Source organism: Oreochromis aureus, linkage group 5, assembly GCF_013358895.1.
Source record: "Oreochromis aureus strain Israel breed Guangdong linkage group 5, ZZ_aureus, whole genome shotgun sequence".
NCBI classification, from domain to species: Eukaryota; Metazoa; Chordata; class Actinopteri; order Cichliformes; family Cichlidae; genus Oreochromis; species Oreochromis aureus.
Genome location: NC_052946.1, coordinates 6,619,333 through 6,638,064, shown reverse-complemented (window position 1 = coordinate 6,638,064; position 18,732 = coordinate 6,619,333). Strand labels below are relative to the sequence as shown.

General features: G+C 40.8%; 1 protein-coding gene across 2 annotated transcripts; it reads left to right on the top strand.

Moving 5' to 3' along the window:
* Positions 1 to 585: 585 nt before the first annotated feature.
* p3h1 (prolyl 3-hydroxylase 1) lies at positions 586 to 18,060 on the top strand. Of its 2 annotated transcripts, XR_004200357.2 has the most exons (16): positions 586 to 1,184; positions 3,374 to 3,526; positions 3,974 to 4,163; positions 4,321 to 4,452; positions 9,909 to 10,048; positions 10,834 to 10,923; positions 11,030 to 11,082; positions 11,178 to 11,305; positions 11,396 to 11,523; positions 11,663 to 11,758; positions 12,698 to 12,848; positions 13,795 to 13,912; positions 14,069 to 14,144; positions 15,769 to 15,909; positions 17,119 to 17,653; positions 17,806 to 18,060. XR_004200357.2 is itself a non-coding variant. In XM_031754923.2 (15 exons), exons 1-15 carry the CDS (start codon positions 720 to 722, stop codon positions 17,596 to 17,598), a joined length of 2,541 nt encoding a protein of 846 aa, XP_031610783.1. In that variant the 5' UTR covers positions 587 to 719; the 3' UTR covers positions 17,599 to 18,060. The 2 variants fall into 2 exon arrangements, 1 of the variants encoding a protein (XP_031610783.1); XM_031754923.2 differs by having other exon boundaries at positions 587 to 1,184; positions 17,119 to 18,060.
* Positions 18,061 to 18,732: the final 672 nt, after the last annotated feature.

Sequence of the window (18,732 nt, the reverse complement as noted above, 5' to 3'; positions counted from 1 at the left end):
AGCTTTACAATATACTGTAACACATTTCAGATGTACTGCCTATCATGCTGTTTGCGAATTCTCTCCCAACATCCAGCATCACAGCAGTACGACTTCATTAACGGCTTCAGTCAGACACGTTGAAAACTTTTAAAAAGTACATTTTTAGGCCATTGATGGGCTCTATCAGTGGCCTATAATACATTTTTAGAGTTTTTCCACAGACTTCAGGTTTCTTTGGGTGCCGTGTCTTCTCCTTGCCTCGCCAGAACCTCACTGCTGTGTTCCTACACACTGTATTTGGGAGCCTGTGAAAGTGTGAATGAGGACAATTCCAAACAGATCCATCAGGGAAAAAAAGCAAACAGTTAAAAGTGCAGTTTTCATTGGTTAGTTGCCTTTTCTCGGACTTTTGTCAATAAACTTTAATACATTTTAACCAGACCTTTTCGGAAATCTGTGTCATTTTGTGTTTATCCAATTAGTGAAAATATTTTGCTCTGAAGCACTAAATCAAGCTCGCACTATATGGAATCATGTATAGCGGCCGATGCGTACGCATATGCATAAGGAGGACGAAGGGTGGGGGGTGTTGCCGAGGGGCTCAGCCGCTCAAATCCCACCTCCAGTCAAGCTCCTGGTGGAGAAAGGCGTAGTAACACCTCTCTCTGCGTACCGGCTCGTCGTCGGCCACAGGTCCAGGCTCAGGTCCCGCTGCAGAGCCCTGACACTTTGCCACCATGGAGCTCCGTTATGCGCTCACATTCCTCTGTCTTGTCGTGGTGCCTGCGTGCACATCGGACACTGAAGTGAGCAGCCACTTTGTTTTGGAGCCTTATGATTTCCTCTTCGACACGGCGGTGGAAGCTTACTATAAGGGGGACTGGTTATCGGTGATTCTGAACATGGAGAAAGCTCTCAAAAACAAAGCCACTTTGCGCAAAGTTAAAGCTCAGTGCCGCCAGAGCTGCGCCAACCAGACCGCTTTCGGCGAGCCTGTGGCCGGGTTGGGAGTTCCCATACCGGGGACCGGCTCTGTGGAGGACCTGGGCTTCTTCCAGAAAATCCTGAAGCGGGCCGACTGTGTGAACTCCTGCGAAACTGAGAAAGTCGGCGCACCAAGTTTGCATCTCGTCAGCGAAGAAATAGAGCTGGAGTTCAAGAAGAGGAGCCCATATAATTACCTACAAGTGGCGTATTTTAAGGTAGAAGACGATGCTGGCAGCTACAGTGTGGCCTGTCTCTCACTGCACACACACCCTCGCTTTGCTCTAGGCGAGCTAGAACAGTAAAAACTTTAGCACTGATTCTTTTTTAGCCTGTAAGTTAGAGCTGATGTGGAGCACATTACTGTTTTGCCCCAACCCCCCAAAACCAAGACAACCATGCCACGTCTTAAGGTGGAGTCAGCTTCTGCAGAGTGTGGCGTTAGGACGTGAAATTGAGCGCTTTAAAGGCCTAAAATGTTATTTTCATAAGCTCCTGCTGGCAAACCACAGACGCTGTGAAATAAGTAGGGGTTAACAAATATTTATTTTATTAAATTTTTTGTAGACTTAAATTCGTTTTTTAAACAAGATATTTTTGCAACTTGGAAAAATATCGTAAAGATGAACAGGTTAGTGTGAAAATAAGGATTTATTTTCTGCTCTGATGAAAATACTTTCTATGAAACTGTGTGTGACATGGCAGAGGTGTGCGGCACAAACGTCAAACAGGAAGTTGGCCCCTAAAAGCACAGGCTGAAGAAAATGTTAAAGTTAGTTTTTATCAAAATGTCATAGAGCTGTCATAACTATACAGTACTGTGCAAAAGTCTCGAGCCACGACTCATTTCTTCATATTCTGCAAGGAAGAAGTAGGTGCAGTGATTCACTGAGCTGTGCAAACATATAAGGAAAAGCGGTATATAATGTAAAAACAGAGTTTGTGTATATTTTTAAAAATCATTATTTAGAATGACCATCTTTATTCTACCACAGAGCCTGAACTCTCTTGGGGAGTTAAAAAAAAAAAATCAAAATCATATCTTTAAGTAGTTTTCAGGAATAGTTCTCCGGGTCTCTTGAGGAACATTCATCAGTTTTTTGAGGGTACCCTAAAAACGGTACCTACTAGGTTTTCATCTTTTTGGGAATAACCTTGTTGGTGCAAAATCCTATTTGTATATCTGTCAAAGTGTGTTATTGTTGCCATTTTTTGGTAGGAATAAATGTTGTGTTTATGAGAGTGAAAATGTGTGAAAAAGCAGCCAATGTCTAAAGAAAACCTTGGAAAGACCCTCAGAACGTCTGGAGAACTATTGCTCAAAACCACTTCAAAAAAGCCTCATAAAGAAATGAGGGATAGCTCAGGACTATTGCACAGTGCTGTATTTTGCTTACCTATGAGTATGATGTACCACTGCAGGAAAACCAGAAAAAATGGCTTACTGTTTTCAAGTTAGGTTGTTTTTAGGATGTTGTTAGGTTGTTAGACTATTTTGTGACCCACTAAATCCACGCAACTGCAACTTGGACGGTTCAGTGTGGCCTTACATTACTACGAGTCACTTACTTGTGATTTCATTGTAATATGTATTCTGAACTTTTGAAATATTTTAAAATCTGAGAAATAGACTGGTACTATAGTCCTTTACTACTCTCAGCAATCAAAGCCCTTTCCTACTAAAAGTCTCAGTCTCTGTTCATACAAGGATATTTTTCCTATGCCTAAATACTTTTAACCTACCATGATCAAAGTTACACTGTGATGGATGCATCAGGGGAAACTTGGGCTTCAGTCTTGCCAAAGGATGTTTTAAGTCGTTCTACCTACTGAGCTGCCTAAACGTTAGCGTTTCAGATAGTAAAGAGTAAACTGAAATCCACCCCAGAAAATGTAAAGATAACAGTTTGGCCCTTATGGGTTACCATGCCAAAAAAATGTGTACATTTAAAATGATATTGCATCAAAATCATTTATATCAGATTAATTACCCCCAAAATAAAAGTGAGTGAAAGTTGACAGACGCAGTCTGATGTACCTGTACAAAAACATACAATAAGAACAATTAAACATAAATATGTAACATGTAACATAATTAGTTAAAATAATAGCCTGTGTACATTACTGACGTCTCAATATGAGTATGTCAGTAACAATATTGGCTGGTGTATATAGTTAGCTAACTAGCTAACATTTGGAAAGTAAAGAGCAACTACTGGGCTTAGTGCACCAAAACAAAGGGGAAATCAGAGTAGATTAAATGTATTCCACTAATACATTAACTAACTGTTAATGTATCTGTGCCTACATGAGATATTTTGCTACCAAGTTAGCTTGCATGAGTTTTCTAGTTGAATTAAATAGGATAGAAAATAAGCTTGTGTATGTGTGTTTTTCTTCCTTTCAGATCAATAAGCTGCCAAAAGCAGTGGCAGCCGCAAACACGTTTTTCCTGACCAACCCAGATCACATGGAGATGAGACAGAATCTGGACTACTATAGGATGATGGCAGGAGTACAGGAGGACGACTTCAAAGATCTGGAGGCCAGGCCACATATGGTGAAAGCAAACTCCATCTTTGATACTAATGCTGTTATGTTCTTGTAGCCTCATCCTCTGGAGGCATGCTGATTGTCTACAATTTATCTACAGTTTATTTTTATTGACATTTCATTAGTTTGGTCAGTTAAGTCAAATTAAGCAACAATCAGATGATCCCCTGTGAACTAGCACTTGGTGACAGCGAGAAGGAAGAACTCTCTTTTAACAGGAAGTGACTTCCAGCAGGACCAGGCTCAGGGAGAGAAGGCAATCTATCATGATAAGATGGAGGGGAAGGGAAAACAGAAGAGAAGAAAGGAGGGCATTTTTCTTTACATGTTTGCTACATGATGCAGTCTCTAATGATGATTCAAGCAGAAAGATTAAACTCCTTTGTCTGCCCGACTGACCTTGAACAGATGAACTTGACTGTTGCAGTAGCTGTGATGTGCCCTCTCTCTTCAGGCCCAGTTTCTGCTGGGAAAGAGCTACTACAGCGACGACTCCTTCATCCTAGCGGCTGAACACTTTGAATCGGCCGTAGATGAGTACTTCATAGCTGATAAGGAGTGCAGAGTTCTATGTGAGGGAGCCTACAACTATGATGGATACAACTACATGGAGTACAGTGCAGACCTGTTCCAGAGTATGAGTGGTGAGGCAGCATATCCTTTGCTTGTGAGCACTAAAGATTCTAATAGAGCTGAGAATTTGATGTGAAGCTGCATGCAAGGGAGACATTTGCATGGCAAATATGAAAAATAGGCTGCATGTTCAATAAATACTCGTATAAATGTGTCTGTGTCCCTCAGACCACTACCTGCAGGTGCTGAGCTGTAAGCAGCACTGTGCTGTGGAGCTGGCCCTAACTGCTGGCAGAGACAAGCCCTTTGAGGACTTCCTGCCTTCGCACTTCAACTACCTGCAGTTCTCCTACTACAACAGTGAGTTTCACAGTGCTTTCTATAAGTCAGGTGTGCCTGTATCCATTGTCCTTAGCAACAATGTGGAAAAGAAGTCTAAACACAGAAATGAACAGCTATGGCCTCATATACATGGATCACCTACCTGACGACTTTAATAGCAAAAACACAGACGTGCACCTAACATGAACGAGATTACCTCTTAAATAAGCCAAATATTATATGATAATAGATCAGCATTCATTGCTGGACTCTGAATGGAAGTAATTCATGTGAATTTCTTTGTATTTAGTTGTCAGTTGATTTGCAGTTTTTGCCCATTTGTCACAGTTGATCACAGATTAAAAAATTATCGTACATAATTGTCAACATTTGCAAATTGACAGTAGACTGATTGCTGTTTTATCATTGTCTTTATGCACCAAACTTGCTTTGAAGAGCCCAACTCACTGCAATTAATTGCAATAATTTTGGTCATGCCACATTTTTTAAAACTGTTATTAATTAATTAACCAAAAGAATTGCAGTGTTTTATGTAGGGCTGCTCGATTATGGCAAAAATGATAATCACGATTATTTTCACTGAAATTGAGATCTCGATTATTTGACGATATTTATTTAACAATAACAATGTATTGAATAATGGCTTTAAAGATTGTAAAAAAATAATATAAAATAGTGTGCAAATACTGATTACAGTACAAATGTTTGCAATATAAAAAATAAATGAAAAATGTAAACATCTATGTTTAGTGAACTTCAAAATACTGCACAATATTTGATCCACGTCTGACTCCGCGAACCCATAATGTTTCCACCAATGTTCCCTCAAATATTTCATGTGTCTGAGCGAACACACAAACTCCCTGAGCGATCCCTTGGACCAGCAGTCCCCAACCCCCAGGCCTCGGACCGGTACCAGTCCGTGAGTCGTTTGGTACCGGGCCGTGAGAGTTGAGGCTCAGGTGTGAAATGTATGGTTTTCAGGGTTTTTATCGGTTTTCAGCATTATTTTGTTATCGTTTTTATCGTTAACTCGGTTTTCCTGGGTCTTTTCACGTGTGTTATGAATAAATCTTCTTTTTTTCGGTACCGGCACTGGTTTTATTTTGTTGTATTTATCCGCAACACCTTATTGCCGGTCCGTGAAAATATTGTCGGGCATAAACCGGTCCGTGGCACAAAAAGGGTTGGGGACCGCTGCCTTGGACCACTGTGAGCGACATCAGACGTGTGTACTGTGGTCACGCCAGCATCTAATCCATCCAAGTTACGTGGTTTATTAAAATAATCAAATTACAGCATTTACATTTATGTTAGACTACTTTTAATTAACTGCTTTAGCTCACTTCCAATGAAAATTTAAAAAATCTTGTTCATGACCTGTGTAGTATGTTAACACTATTGGAAGTAAAAATAACTTGAACTCCAATTTTGAAAACACAACTTTCTTTCTTTTCTTTTTTTTCATAAAGCTCTGACTTGTATTATGAGTCTGAGTCTGTGGTCTGGGAGAATCCTATAACTCTCTGTCTGCAAAATACAGTATATAATGACCAATGTTGGGCAATTAATTATATAGTTATTTCTTCAAAAAAGTAACTGAGTTATGCAAACAACAAAGTGTTTTGCAGCTGTTTACCTAAAAATGCACCTAAGGCGTTTTTTTAAATAAACATTTCAAACTATTTACAGAACAATCAGCTGTTCTGCATCAAATCTGATGCCACACAAATTATTTGTGCCACTCCAAAAAATAATTTCTGTCCACTATGAGATAAAGGAGAACAACAGCCTGATACCTGCAGGCCTGACAACAGGAGATGTATCACCAGGGCTGGACTGGGACAAAAAATCGGCCTGGGCATTTTGACTAGGTATTATAGGAAAAACCATAAAGCTTTTGAATGAAAACAAACTCTGTTGTCACAGTGATGTACACTGTCCTGTTGGTATATATGTATCAATCTAATAAACTACACCATCCTCCCTATTCTGGTATTCTAAACAGTACTTAGCCGAAACCCAAAGACTGCTTGGTCAAGTTAACCTCCTGAACTATATACAACACATGGTGGAAACCTGAAATTAAGACAGAGAGGACTAGAGGTGAGACATGATCATTACTGAATATTAAAAATAATAAATGACAGATTTAGATATATTTTCATCAACTATTCATTTACCACATCAATAAACAGCATGGCAGGGTAAAATATTTTTTCTAACATGGCAACCTTTAAAAAGTGAAAGGAAAGACAGGTGAGAAAGAATAAAACTTAATTGACTTTTTGATGGCATTTTACACACAGTACTGGTACAGAATCTGGGAAAATACTGGCATCATATACAGTATTTATTTCTGAAGAAATTATGATGGGACCCTGAAAAAATATTACTATGTACAATAATGGATTTCTATACATTTTAGATCAGATGAAAAAGTTTGTTGTAAGATTCAGATAATTATTTATTAAAAAATAGACATTTTAAATGAGAATAAGAAAGAAAAGTATTTCTTTGTGCCCCCCTTTCCCTGTTAATGCCCTGCCTGGCCCCCTGGCAAAACTTTGCTAGACCCGCCCCTGCACAGTTACCAGCTGTCAGCAACATAAAAAAGGATCCTGGTGTTATTTGTCTCTCAGAAACAGTTCATAACTTCCCTTCAACTCATTCATGTCACCTAAAAGGTAAACCTGTTTCTCCATCACCTGTTCAGCTCTGATGATTCATTAAGGACATCTCCTGGTTTCATCTTCATGTTTCCCTCTCACCAGATATACAAACCGATATCATGACCAGCAGCTTTTACAGCTGTGGCTCCAGCAAACATCAGCTGATACTAGAAATTAATATTAAATAAATTCTAACAGCAGCTGATCAAGCTTAAACGTGCTGCTGTTGTTTAGCGCGACATCCACTGGTTTCTTCTTTCTGGCACAAAGTGGGCGATAAACAAACAAGAGAGACGATCAGCTGATCATTGATCAGTTTCATGATTGAAATAACAACAGGGGAGAGAGGAAGAGAGAATGAGAGAAGAAGAAACAGCTGCAGCATAAAGACACAGAATAAATCCAGCTTTGTGTCTTTTTCATTCTAGCTGAAGTACGGGACAAATCGCGTTCCTTTTCAGCTCAACACAAATATTGACTCTGAATATCAGACGATTCCGTTTTTTCCTGGACGGTTGGAAACTAACTAACCTTATGAATAAAATAAATTTCAACATCGGTAACATCATAGCACCCGCCCAGCAGTATATAAACTTCGTCATGCTAGCTAGTACACGTACGAGTTATTGTAACTGACTGTAAAAAGTCAGCATAACGAAAATAAACTACACCTAAACTTGGTTTATATCTGACCCAGATAGACTGCAGGTCATAAGTTCTCACCTGAAGTTCAGTTCACCTGATACTCGGACCGACACCAGCGGCCACCTCGGGTCTCTCCTCCTCCTGCCTCACCTTTCCGTCATCCACCTGCCAGCGTGTTGCACCTGCTGGCCTCCACCACTTGCTAATGTTGCTCAATCTGTGGAAGCTCCGCAAGAGCCACCACCAAGCAACTGAGTTATTTTTACACATCTCCCAGCATCTGGCCAATCCACCACCTTTCAGTGTTTATACCGTTACGAACCCCCCCCCCCCAAAAAAACCCCATAGGCCCATAAAAACGAAAAAGTCCAGCTATGTGTATCACTCCTGTAACACCTGTAACATTCAGCAGTTGCCTCATTGTTCTGACACACACAACAAAACTATTGACTACACTACACACTAACTTCCCCCCGTTTCTTAACAACTAGATGCCACGTTGCCATATCATTTTTTGATTGGTCGACACGGTACTTTTTTCGACCAATAGGAAAGGGTGGGGGTTTTTTGGTTTTGTTTTTGCTCACAGGCGGAGAGTGCTTTCGAGCGGTTTCCTTATAAAACGCCGTTTTTACCGTTTCTTCCCGCAGTAAATATAAACAACGATAGTATTCAGGAAGAAAACCAAACACTGCATATATTTTTATCATAACTCTGGTTTTACGTGGCCTATCAACACAATTTAAAAACTGGTATAAAGTCCACACTTTTTCCGTCAATTGTTCCGTCTGTCCTGCTCACATCTCCAATGGTTGTACACGTTGTCATTAATGTGGCTTCACTGCACATCAGCCACGCCGCTTTGCTAGCTAAAACACCGGTGTCGGCACATAAGGACGCTGTTATAGCCTGTCAACAACGTTGATTGGCTGCGTATATACCAATGTGAATCGCATTATTGGCTGGACTATAGGATAAGGTGGCATCGTTCTAATCCCATACAGGAGCAGCCAGTCACTTACTGACTAACACTTCAAAACAGAATTGTTAAAGTTTTAATTTTAATTTCAATTCAGGTTAGATTTTTTTTGTGCGCAACACAGATTTTCTGCGCTCAAAGACCGTGCCAGCAGTGCGCAATTGCGCACGTGCGCAGCTTAGAGGGAACATTGGTTTCCACACCACTGAAGTCGTTTTACCTCTCTTTTCAACCAACGGCATTCTTTCTTCAGCAGCCATTATCCTCTCCTCTCCAAATAACTTCTGCTTAGCTTTCCGAGCTTTCCGAGCTTCCCTCGGGTCTTAATTGTTGTGACGCGTGTTCGAAACGCAGAGAGGTGCGCTCGATTTGCCACACGGAACAGCGCGAGAGTAAAGCACGAGGGAGGTGCTAATAATCGGCTCAGTCATTTTTAATGATCGTTGAAAACCCAGATCGTAATCGAGATTAAAATTCGATTAATTGAGCATTTTGTATTATTATATTTTAGTTCTCCCTAGTGGCAGCCTTTAAAAGAGCAATATGAAAAAATAACCCTGTCCTGTAAGAGTTTAGGATTTTAACCTCTGAACTGCTGCAGGTTTCTTCCTGTTAAAGGAGAGTTTTTCCTTTCTCATAGGGGGTCATATGATTGTTGGGTTTTTCTCTCTATGTATTATTGTAGGGTCTACCTTATAATACAAAGCACCTTGAGGTGACTGTTGTTGTATAAATAAAACTTAATTGAACTCAACATCCACCAGGTGACCACTGAGCAGTCTAAGCATAAGACTAGGTTTTGTTTTAGCCACCTGCCAAAGAGGCAAATATTTTCATATTTTTTTTTATTTTTCACACTTTCTTCATAATTTTATTTCTTTTTTTTTAATTTCATTTTTAGCTTAAACAACAAGTTTAAGCTAAAATTCTTCCATGCTGTAACTTTACGGTCCCCTGTAGGTATGGGATGTTTGTTATGAAATAGTCACTGGTGTTTAAGAACGAGGATATATGCTGTAAAATCCAATAACATCCTTTTTTTTCACATCCATGATTCCATCATTCCATGTCAGGAAAAATGCACCTTGCACCTTGAATAGAAATCAGATTCTTAGTGTGCTCACAGCCCCCCCCCCCCCTTTAACAAATAATAATGTTTTTTTGTCTTTTCTTTCTAGCTGAGAAGTACGAGAAGGCCATAGAGTGTGCTAAGACCTACCTGTTGTTCCACCCTGAGGATGAGGTGATGAACCAGAACCTGAACTATTACTCTGCCGTGCTGGGCGAGGACAAAGCAGCAGCCATATCAGCCCGACAGGTACAGTTACACTGTGTTTAACAGAGGCTTTGAACCTTTACTTCAACCTCACCGTGAGTGCAGTTATTCTTAGCAGCGTGTTATCTTAATCCTTAGCGATCAGCAGTAAATGAACCTGAACAATGTCTGGTGGCAGAAAAATGGTCTTCATCAGCACTCACGTGTACTCAGGGGCACATTAGAAAAGGCTCTGGTGGTGATCTAAGAACATAACTGTTTGCTGATTCTTAAAAAAGATTTTAGCTGCCCTGGGCCATAAATGTCCACATAACACACTATTTAAAATGGGTTATTAGGTTTATCCATCACTACTAATGACTAAGTGATTATTTCCCAGGTGGAGGTTTCTGGCCTGTGGTCTGTGTTTACTTTAGGTAGATGCAGGTGTATTATTACACCTGCATCTGTTGTCCAGACATCTGTATCCACAGCCTGATGGTGTGTATGCACCATGTGAGCAGAGCTGCATGAGGTCAAACACACTGCAACCTAAGAAAACACCCTCAAATCAAAAAATGCCACAAAAGCACAGGAAATAAAATAGAAGCTGAATAAGCGCAGCACAGATTTGCTCTCTGAATGCATACATCACCACTAACATGTGTCCGTCAGAATCACTGTAAAAGAAGCCCCCAGACCAATTTGTTCCTGCTGAAATAAAGGAGAAAACAACTGGAGCTAAGGAACCAGATATATAACGATTGTCTTTATAGCGCAGGCTTTGTGATAGTTGAATATGATTTTAGGGGCTATGTTACAGGCTGCTGCTGACTTGTAATCCCTAGGTGGTGAAACGGTACATTCAGCAGTCGCTCCTGGAGAAAGAGCTCCTCTACTTTGGTTATGAAGCCTTTGGAATCACTTTTGTAGATCCGGTAAGCGAATAACTCATTTTACATCTCACCACATTCTGCACTACTTATGAAGTGCTGGAATATAAATAAATGTGATCTTTGAATTCTCTGTTATTTTTGTTTAAAGGACTCGTGGACCCCTGAAGATGTCATGCCTAAGAAACTGAGAGAGAAACAGAAGTAAGACTAAGAGCACCGCCACACGTGTGCAGGTTGAGTATAAAGGTGCACTTAAAGTCAGTGTTGTTATCTGCGTGTGTGTTGCTGTGTCTCAGGGCTGAGAGGGAGACTGCAGCGAGGATCACAGAGGAGATAGGAAACCTGATGAAGGAGATTGAGAATCTGGTTGAGGAAAAGAAGAAGGATTCTTCAGAAATGGCCAAGATGATAGTGCCACAGGAAGGTGAATGTTTCAGAGAACCGGGGTATAAAATGTCAGTCTTGTACAACCAGACTTTATCCTCATGTCTTTAACTGTGACCTTATCTTGTAGATGGGGCTCTGCTATACAGTGACATCAAGGTGACCATGACATCCAAGCAGCTGAATGGCTCCCAGCGGGTTTTGCTGGATGGTGTGATCACAGATGAGGAGTGCAGGGAGCTGCACCGTCTCTCCAATGTGAGTAACCCCAAGGAATAAAGTTCACTCTGTGTCAGCAAAGATTTCCTCACATCACCTGCATTCTGATCGTGTCCCGTATGTATGTTTTTCAGCTCGGCTGTTATAAGAGTTGCTTAATGTTGCATTTATTTCACAGACAGCTGCTCTAAAAGGCGATGGCTATAGAGGACGACCATCCCCGCATTCCCCCAGCGAGATGTTCCAGGGAGTCACCGTCCTGAAGGCTGTCAAGGTCTATAAAGCAGACTAACAGAAAAATTAAAAATAAGAGATGCCAACACAAGCACAGTCTTTTACCTTTAATCATAGCCAGGGGAAACATAAAAGCTAGTTCTTTATGTGAAAACAGAAAATACGTTTTTTAGTCTAACAGCAGACTTTTTCCACATTTCAGCATCAAAACAACAGAACATGCAGCATATAGGTTATGTGCTCGAGTTTTACATAAAACGCGGATGTTTGCAGCAGGTTAATCTAGAGGCTCACCAGTAAATGTAACCTGATGCTTATTGCTTCCAGCTGTTTGAGTTTGTTCAATAGTTGCAGCCTCATAGGATCCAAAACGACACGTGTGACGCAACACGTCAGTTATTGTCTACACAGAGAGGAATGATCACTTAGAGCCTGACAGTATATCAGTTTTCCAAGACATAATGCAGTCCTGTGAAAAACTGTGTTGATTCAGTCGCTTGTAGAATTATATTTAGCAACAATAACTTGAAGTAATTGTTTGATGTATTACTTTATCAGCATCTCACATGATTGTGGAGGAATTTTGACCAACTCTTCTTTATAGTATTGCTTCAGTTGATTGAGGTTTGCAGGCATTCGTTTATGCACAGCATGGACCAATCATCACCCCTCCACCACCGTGCTTGACACTTTGTACGATGTGCTTGTGCTGATATCCAGTGTTTGGTTTTCTTCCAACATGTCGCTGGGAATTCTTGCCAAACATCTCCAGTTTGGTCTTGTCTGTCCAAAGAACCTGAAGCTTTGCAAACCTAAGCCATATTCTCTTTAGAGAGAAGATGCTCTTTCCTGGAACATTTTTCACATTCTGATAGTCTTCAGTGCGAACACGTTTGTATTTATAGTTCTATATAAAAACAGACTCAACATTGTTTTCCTCCTTGTCCCAGCTTTTACATGGTTTTTCTGCCTCTCACAGCTTGGCCAGGACGGGAAGGTCCCTTTGAAGAGCGCTCGTCTGTTCTTTGACCTCAGTGAGAAAGTGAGGAAGGTCTTAGAGTCCTACTTCCGTCTGGACACTCCACTCTATTTCACATACTCCCACCTGGTCTGTCGCTCTGCCATAGATGGTAAGCTAACCACTCACAATGATTTTGTGTCTAGGAGTAGTCATGACTCCCAGATCTAACGTTTATCTGTTAGATCTGCTAGTACATGCCCATCCTGCCCTGCGCTATTATATAAATGTCATTGTAGACCATTGTTAGGTGGTTGCCAAGTAACATGATGCCATTGTAACATATCGTATATCTCATAATATTTGATTTTTGTCAATATAAACTAGATCTTGCTGTTGTGAAATAAAAATCATACGATGGTTAGGCAGGTAAATGGCAGTTGGTTGGTGGTTGCTAGGCAGCATGGTAACATCATAATGTGTTACATAGATAACAACCTTCAGGGGTCTAAGATGTACCTGTGCCATGTGTTTGGTTGCTCAACTCCTCATCGTAGAGCTGGCAGACAGACAAACAGAGATTTAGTGTTTTACTTCAAAGTCTCGGACTGAAGAAGTCACTTGGATGAGTGATGAAATGTTTCTCCCACTGAAAATGCTGCATCCAGATGAACAGAAACTTTTTGGGATTTTCCTTACTTAGGTGATTGTGCATGCATGAAGACATAAAGTCAGCAGACTGTAGCACGAGTGGCAGGAAGAAAAAAGCATGTTTGTTTGATTTTTATTTTTTCTTGCTATCAACCCGGCGTGCAGATAACTTTGCAGAGAAGAACCGTAGAACACAAGTAAAATTCAGTTTTATTTATGTAACACCAAATCACAATAACAGTTGCCTCACGGTGCTTGCAACAAAATTGTAACTGTGTTGTAATAACTGAAGTTAGTACAGTAAAATATACAATATTCAGTACCATTTTGGTCTCCACCACCTCCTGAAAATAAATACACAAATAAACATATTTAGCTGTTGAATTCTCAGCTAGCTGCTAATTGTCTTTACAAAGTTTTTGGGCCTAAAATGTCCAAATGTTCTCTCTGTGCTGCTGTTTGTTCAGAGAAGCAGGAGGACCGTAAGGACATGAGTCACCCTGTCCATGTCGACAACTGTGTGCTGGTTTCTGAGGTCAACGAGTGTGTAAAGGAACCTCCTGCATACACTTACAGAGACTACAGGTTTGGTTGCACACACACACACACACACACACACACACACACACACACACACACACACACACACACACACACACACACACACACTTAAAATTCTGTCTGCACACCCCACCCTGATGACAAGGACCTGGCTAACCTCCTGGTGTCTGACTCCTGCAGTGCCATCCTTTATTTGAATGAGGACTTTGAAGGAGGAGAGTTCATTTTCACTGAGCTTGATGCCAAAACAGTGACGGTAAATATATATCTGACTTTTTATCTTTTCTTTTTTAAAAGTGTAAAGTTTTCTTTCAGACTGCTTTATTTTAGCTGCCTCCAAATGTTTTTATTTATTTGTTTTTTTGATTTATTAATGCTAAGTTAAGTTAATGGTTAGCAAGCAGCATCCATAAACTGTATGTATATCTGCAATTTAGTGCTGAATAAAACACTAGTAAAGCAAACCCTGACTGGAGTTTAATAACTGGCTATGGATGGAAGAGTTATGAAAAAAATCACCCCACTCAGAGTTGTTTCATTCATTCTCTACTACTTATCCTTATCCTATCTAACCCTATCCTAGATGGGGAAACTATCCATAGGGATCAAACATGTGTTTGTCCCAGGCTGTAAATGTGCTTTAACTGTAAGCTTGTGCTGTGTTTCCATAAGGAGTAAAAGTCCCACAAATAACTCTTTATGCCCGGAGCAAAGCCAAGCCATGAAGTCCAAGGAACTCTCTGTAGACCTTTGGAAAGGGTAAAGCTTTGGGTGGTCTCAGTTATTGTGAAATTTAAAAGTTTGGGACCACTTGGACTCTTTATAGAGTTGGCAGTCCGGCTGTATTTTGCCAACGGCATTTAAATCTTAAAGCTATCACAATTCCTTGTGATGGGATTGTCTCTCCCTGTTACGGAAAATGACAGTGGGCTGAAGTGAGGAGGAATGCTGTAAAACAAAAAGATGTCCTTTAAGAAAACCTCACTGTGGCCATGAGTCACAATGAAAAGTCTCGCACATTTAGTAAAAGTATGAAATTGTCTAAAATTCAGTCTGGATGGGTCACCACGGGAATTTCAGCACATAATCTTGCTATTTTCCCCCCTCTACACTATTTTAGATTTGCCTGGTTGTTTTGGCTTCTCTATAGTTTGTGTAAACATGGTAATAGGATTCTAATTAGATTCATTAGCTTTATTAACAGTTGTACTTAAAAATACAAAAATCCCTAATGCATAGGACAGGCAAGGGTTAATTTAGACCTATAATTACCTGTGAAAATGGCATATACGAGACAATTACAAGGCCTTTCACATTAATAAACACATCTGGACCATGTAGGGTGCACATTTTGAACTCAAGTTAATCTGCTTACTTTTAAGGAGCATTTGATGTGCACCTCCTTTGCAAATTTAGTCTTAACTTTGATGTAAAGTGGTTTAAATGTGCACTTAAAAACACTGACATTAACTATTGCTCTAACTATAGACACCCTCAAGTTGCTCTAGAGGGCAGAGATCAGAGAATGGGGTCAGAGTTAACTTTTCAGCACTTTAATGACCCTATTCAAATAGTCATGACAGCACTGGAGTTGCTTCAAGGCAGATGTCTGACTTTCCTTAAGGGGCCCAACTAAAAGGCAGGAATTAAACCCTGTGGAACACCTGCACAGAGATCTAAACTGTTAGAGTTTAGTTTTTGAATTTTAATGAGGTTCCTGTTATAGATTATGTGAAGTGTACATGTGGACAAACTGCTAATTTTATCCACAGGGTTTGACTGACAGAGTCTGAATACTTTTTAAAGCTGCTGTGCATTTAACAAAAATGCATTTTTAACCACATCTCTGTTGATTGTGTTGCGTGGTGTGTCTTCTCAAGGCTGAGGTGCATCCAAAGTGTGGTCGCATGGTTGGTTTTGGAGCAGGGAAAGAAAACCCCCACGGTGTCAAAGCTGTCACTCGGGGTCAGAGGTGTGCTGTTGCTCTGTGGTTCACCTTGGATCCTGCTCACGAGGAAAAGGTAAGGAAAACTGATGTAACCAGACGTGAGCATGCATAGGCTTTAGGTTTGGGTCTGTGTGCAATCCTTTTAAACAATAACTTCTTCCAAATTGGAGAAAGATGGGTCAGGATTTAGCATGAATTGTTCAAATTATCTCGAAGCAGAGAAACATTTCTTTGTATGTCCAGGGGCAGTGACTCCACACATTCCAGATAATCCTCCACATAGTTGACCAGTTGTTGCGACTTGTCGGCATTTGGGAAATGGTGGCCTAACATCGTCTCTAAGATGCATAGAGGCAAAAAGTGCTGTGAAAAAAACAGGGAAATATATTGCTAAAACCAAATGCTTGGCGACTTTACAGCTTCTAAGGCAGTTCCAAGCAGCAGTTCACTTCAAACAACGCTAAAGCCACTGGCAGCACGGTGGCACGGTGGTTAGCACTGTTGCCGCACAGCAAGAAGGTCCTGAGTTCAATTCCACCATCAGGCCGGGGTCTTTCTGTGTGGAGTTTGCATGTTCTCCCCGTGTTTGCGTGGGTTCTCTCCGGGTACTCCGGCTTCCTCCCACCGTCCAAAGACATGCAGTTTGAGGGAATAGGTTAATTGGATAATCCAAATTGTCACTAGGTGTGAATGTGAGTGTGAATGGTTGTCTGTCCCTGTGTGTTGGCCCTGCGACAGACTGGCGACCTGTCCAGGGTGTACCCCGCCTCTCGCTCTATGACAGCTGGGATAGGCTCCAGCGCGCCCCGCGACCCTGGAAAGGATAAGCGGAAGTGAATGGATGGATGTTCAAATTATCCTTTTTTCTAACACCTTGAATTCAGTTCAGTTCCATTTTATTTATATAGTGCCATCTGCCTTGACTGGTTGTGGTAGGGGGAGGAAGACAGGACAAAGACATGCTGTGGAAGAGAGCCAGAGATTAATAATAACTAATGATTAAATGTAGACTGATGTATGAACACATAGGGAGTTAAAAGAAAAGGTGAGTGAAGAAGAACTACTCAGTGCATCAGACGATTTCCACAAAGTTATAAAGACAGCCTAAGTTGAAAACAGTGCACACAGTCAGTTATTGCTGTGCAGAAATATGAAACTCAGCTCTAGATAATGATGTTATGTTTTCTGACTGCCAGTGCAACTTCAAAGAAAATTTGTGATTCATACCTGTTCCTTGTTTCATTCTGCAGTCTCCCAAACATTTTCTTTTTTTGTCCCGTAGGAAAGAATCCAGGCTCAGGATTTGCTGAAGATGTTTTCTACACCAGTGGATGCAGAGTTCAGTAAAAATGAGGCCATGGAAACCGAGTCTCAACCACTCCCACCAGAAGCTCCCGCACAGGCTGACCAGGAGGCAGCCAGAAAAAAAGAAGTAGGAGAGCAGAAGCTCAAGCTGAACACGTCGGGCGATGCACAGACTGACCTGCTGAAGGATGTGGGGGAGGCGAAAACAGCCAGTAAAGGAACCACTAAAACCAAAGCTGCACCTAAAGCAAAGCCTAAAGCTGGAGATCAAACAAAGGCAAAGACGACAGGCAAAGTTAAACCTGCTGCTGCAAAAGATGGAAAACAGACAGCAAAAACAAAAGCAAAGCAGGGTGATAAACAGAAAACAAAACCAGCCGCACAAAAAACAGTAAAAGCAGTTAAGAAGGACTCCACCTCAGCACCAGACTCTCAGAGCAACAAGGATGAATTGTGATCAAACGTGCCACTGTTTTCATGTGGGGCCAGCTACTGTCTACACGATCTTCTCTGTGGGTGGTTAAATAAAAAGCTGTGTTACAAAATGTTATTTTTCTTTAAATACATTCATTATTTTGGATGTCACTTAAATTGTTCGCTTTTTTTTTCTAAGTATGTGGTTGCTGACAATCTGCCCTCTGTGATTCCTTTTGCCCTGTGACAGCTGCGATAGGCTCCAGCACCCTGTGACCCTGAATTGGATAAGCAGAAGAAAAGGAATACATTGATGGACAATCTTCACAAGTGCCCACAATTACTCTCTAAACATGTGTATTTGGCCCTAGCTCTGAATCGTCTCACTTTAAACACCCGTGTCTCTCTGTTTTACTTCAATGGTGATGTCATGATATGAAACCTGGCATAGGTGTGAAAAATCTTCAAATCAACTGCTCAAATAAAAAGTGATGTTTCCTATATATCCTTGTTGCAGTACTCCAGGCAGACACTGGAGGGCAGCACAGACGCATTCTTGAGTAATTTAACGCTCACTCAGTGTGCATTGATTGAGCTGCAGCAGTTTCACTTTGAATAAGAGAGTTCCACAGAATCACTGCTGTGATTTGTTTTGCACCTCTTGAAGTAGCAGATTTCTCTGCTGCGTCTTTATAAACCAGCAGGGAAAACTGTGCAACCTGAAAGAACTCCTCCAATCATGCTGAATATTATTGCTTTTCCAAGTTCAGGTGTGTTCAAAGAAACATTCTGTGTTTAGCAAAAACACATTAAAACTATATTGCAGTGTATGAACGATGCATTGTCCTGGATAGTGAAGCTTAAACGTCCAAGAGAGGGAACAGAGAGAAGGGATCGGGACATCTTCAGTCAAGAAAACTCCATGTAGGATCCTTATCAAATGGATCAAGGCAATATAGTTAAACCTTATTGTGGTTCACTTTTGTGCTAAATGAAAGCAATGTTATTATCGGCCATTAGCCAATCAGCTCCAATATCCATGTCAAGTACTGAATTATCCTACATGCAACTTCAGTTCAGTCATTTAAGACAGTTATTAAAGCATAATTCAAACTGAGGTAAACCACCTCACGAAGCTGCATCTCTACACACACCATGCAACTCAGTGCTGCCTAAG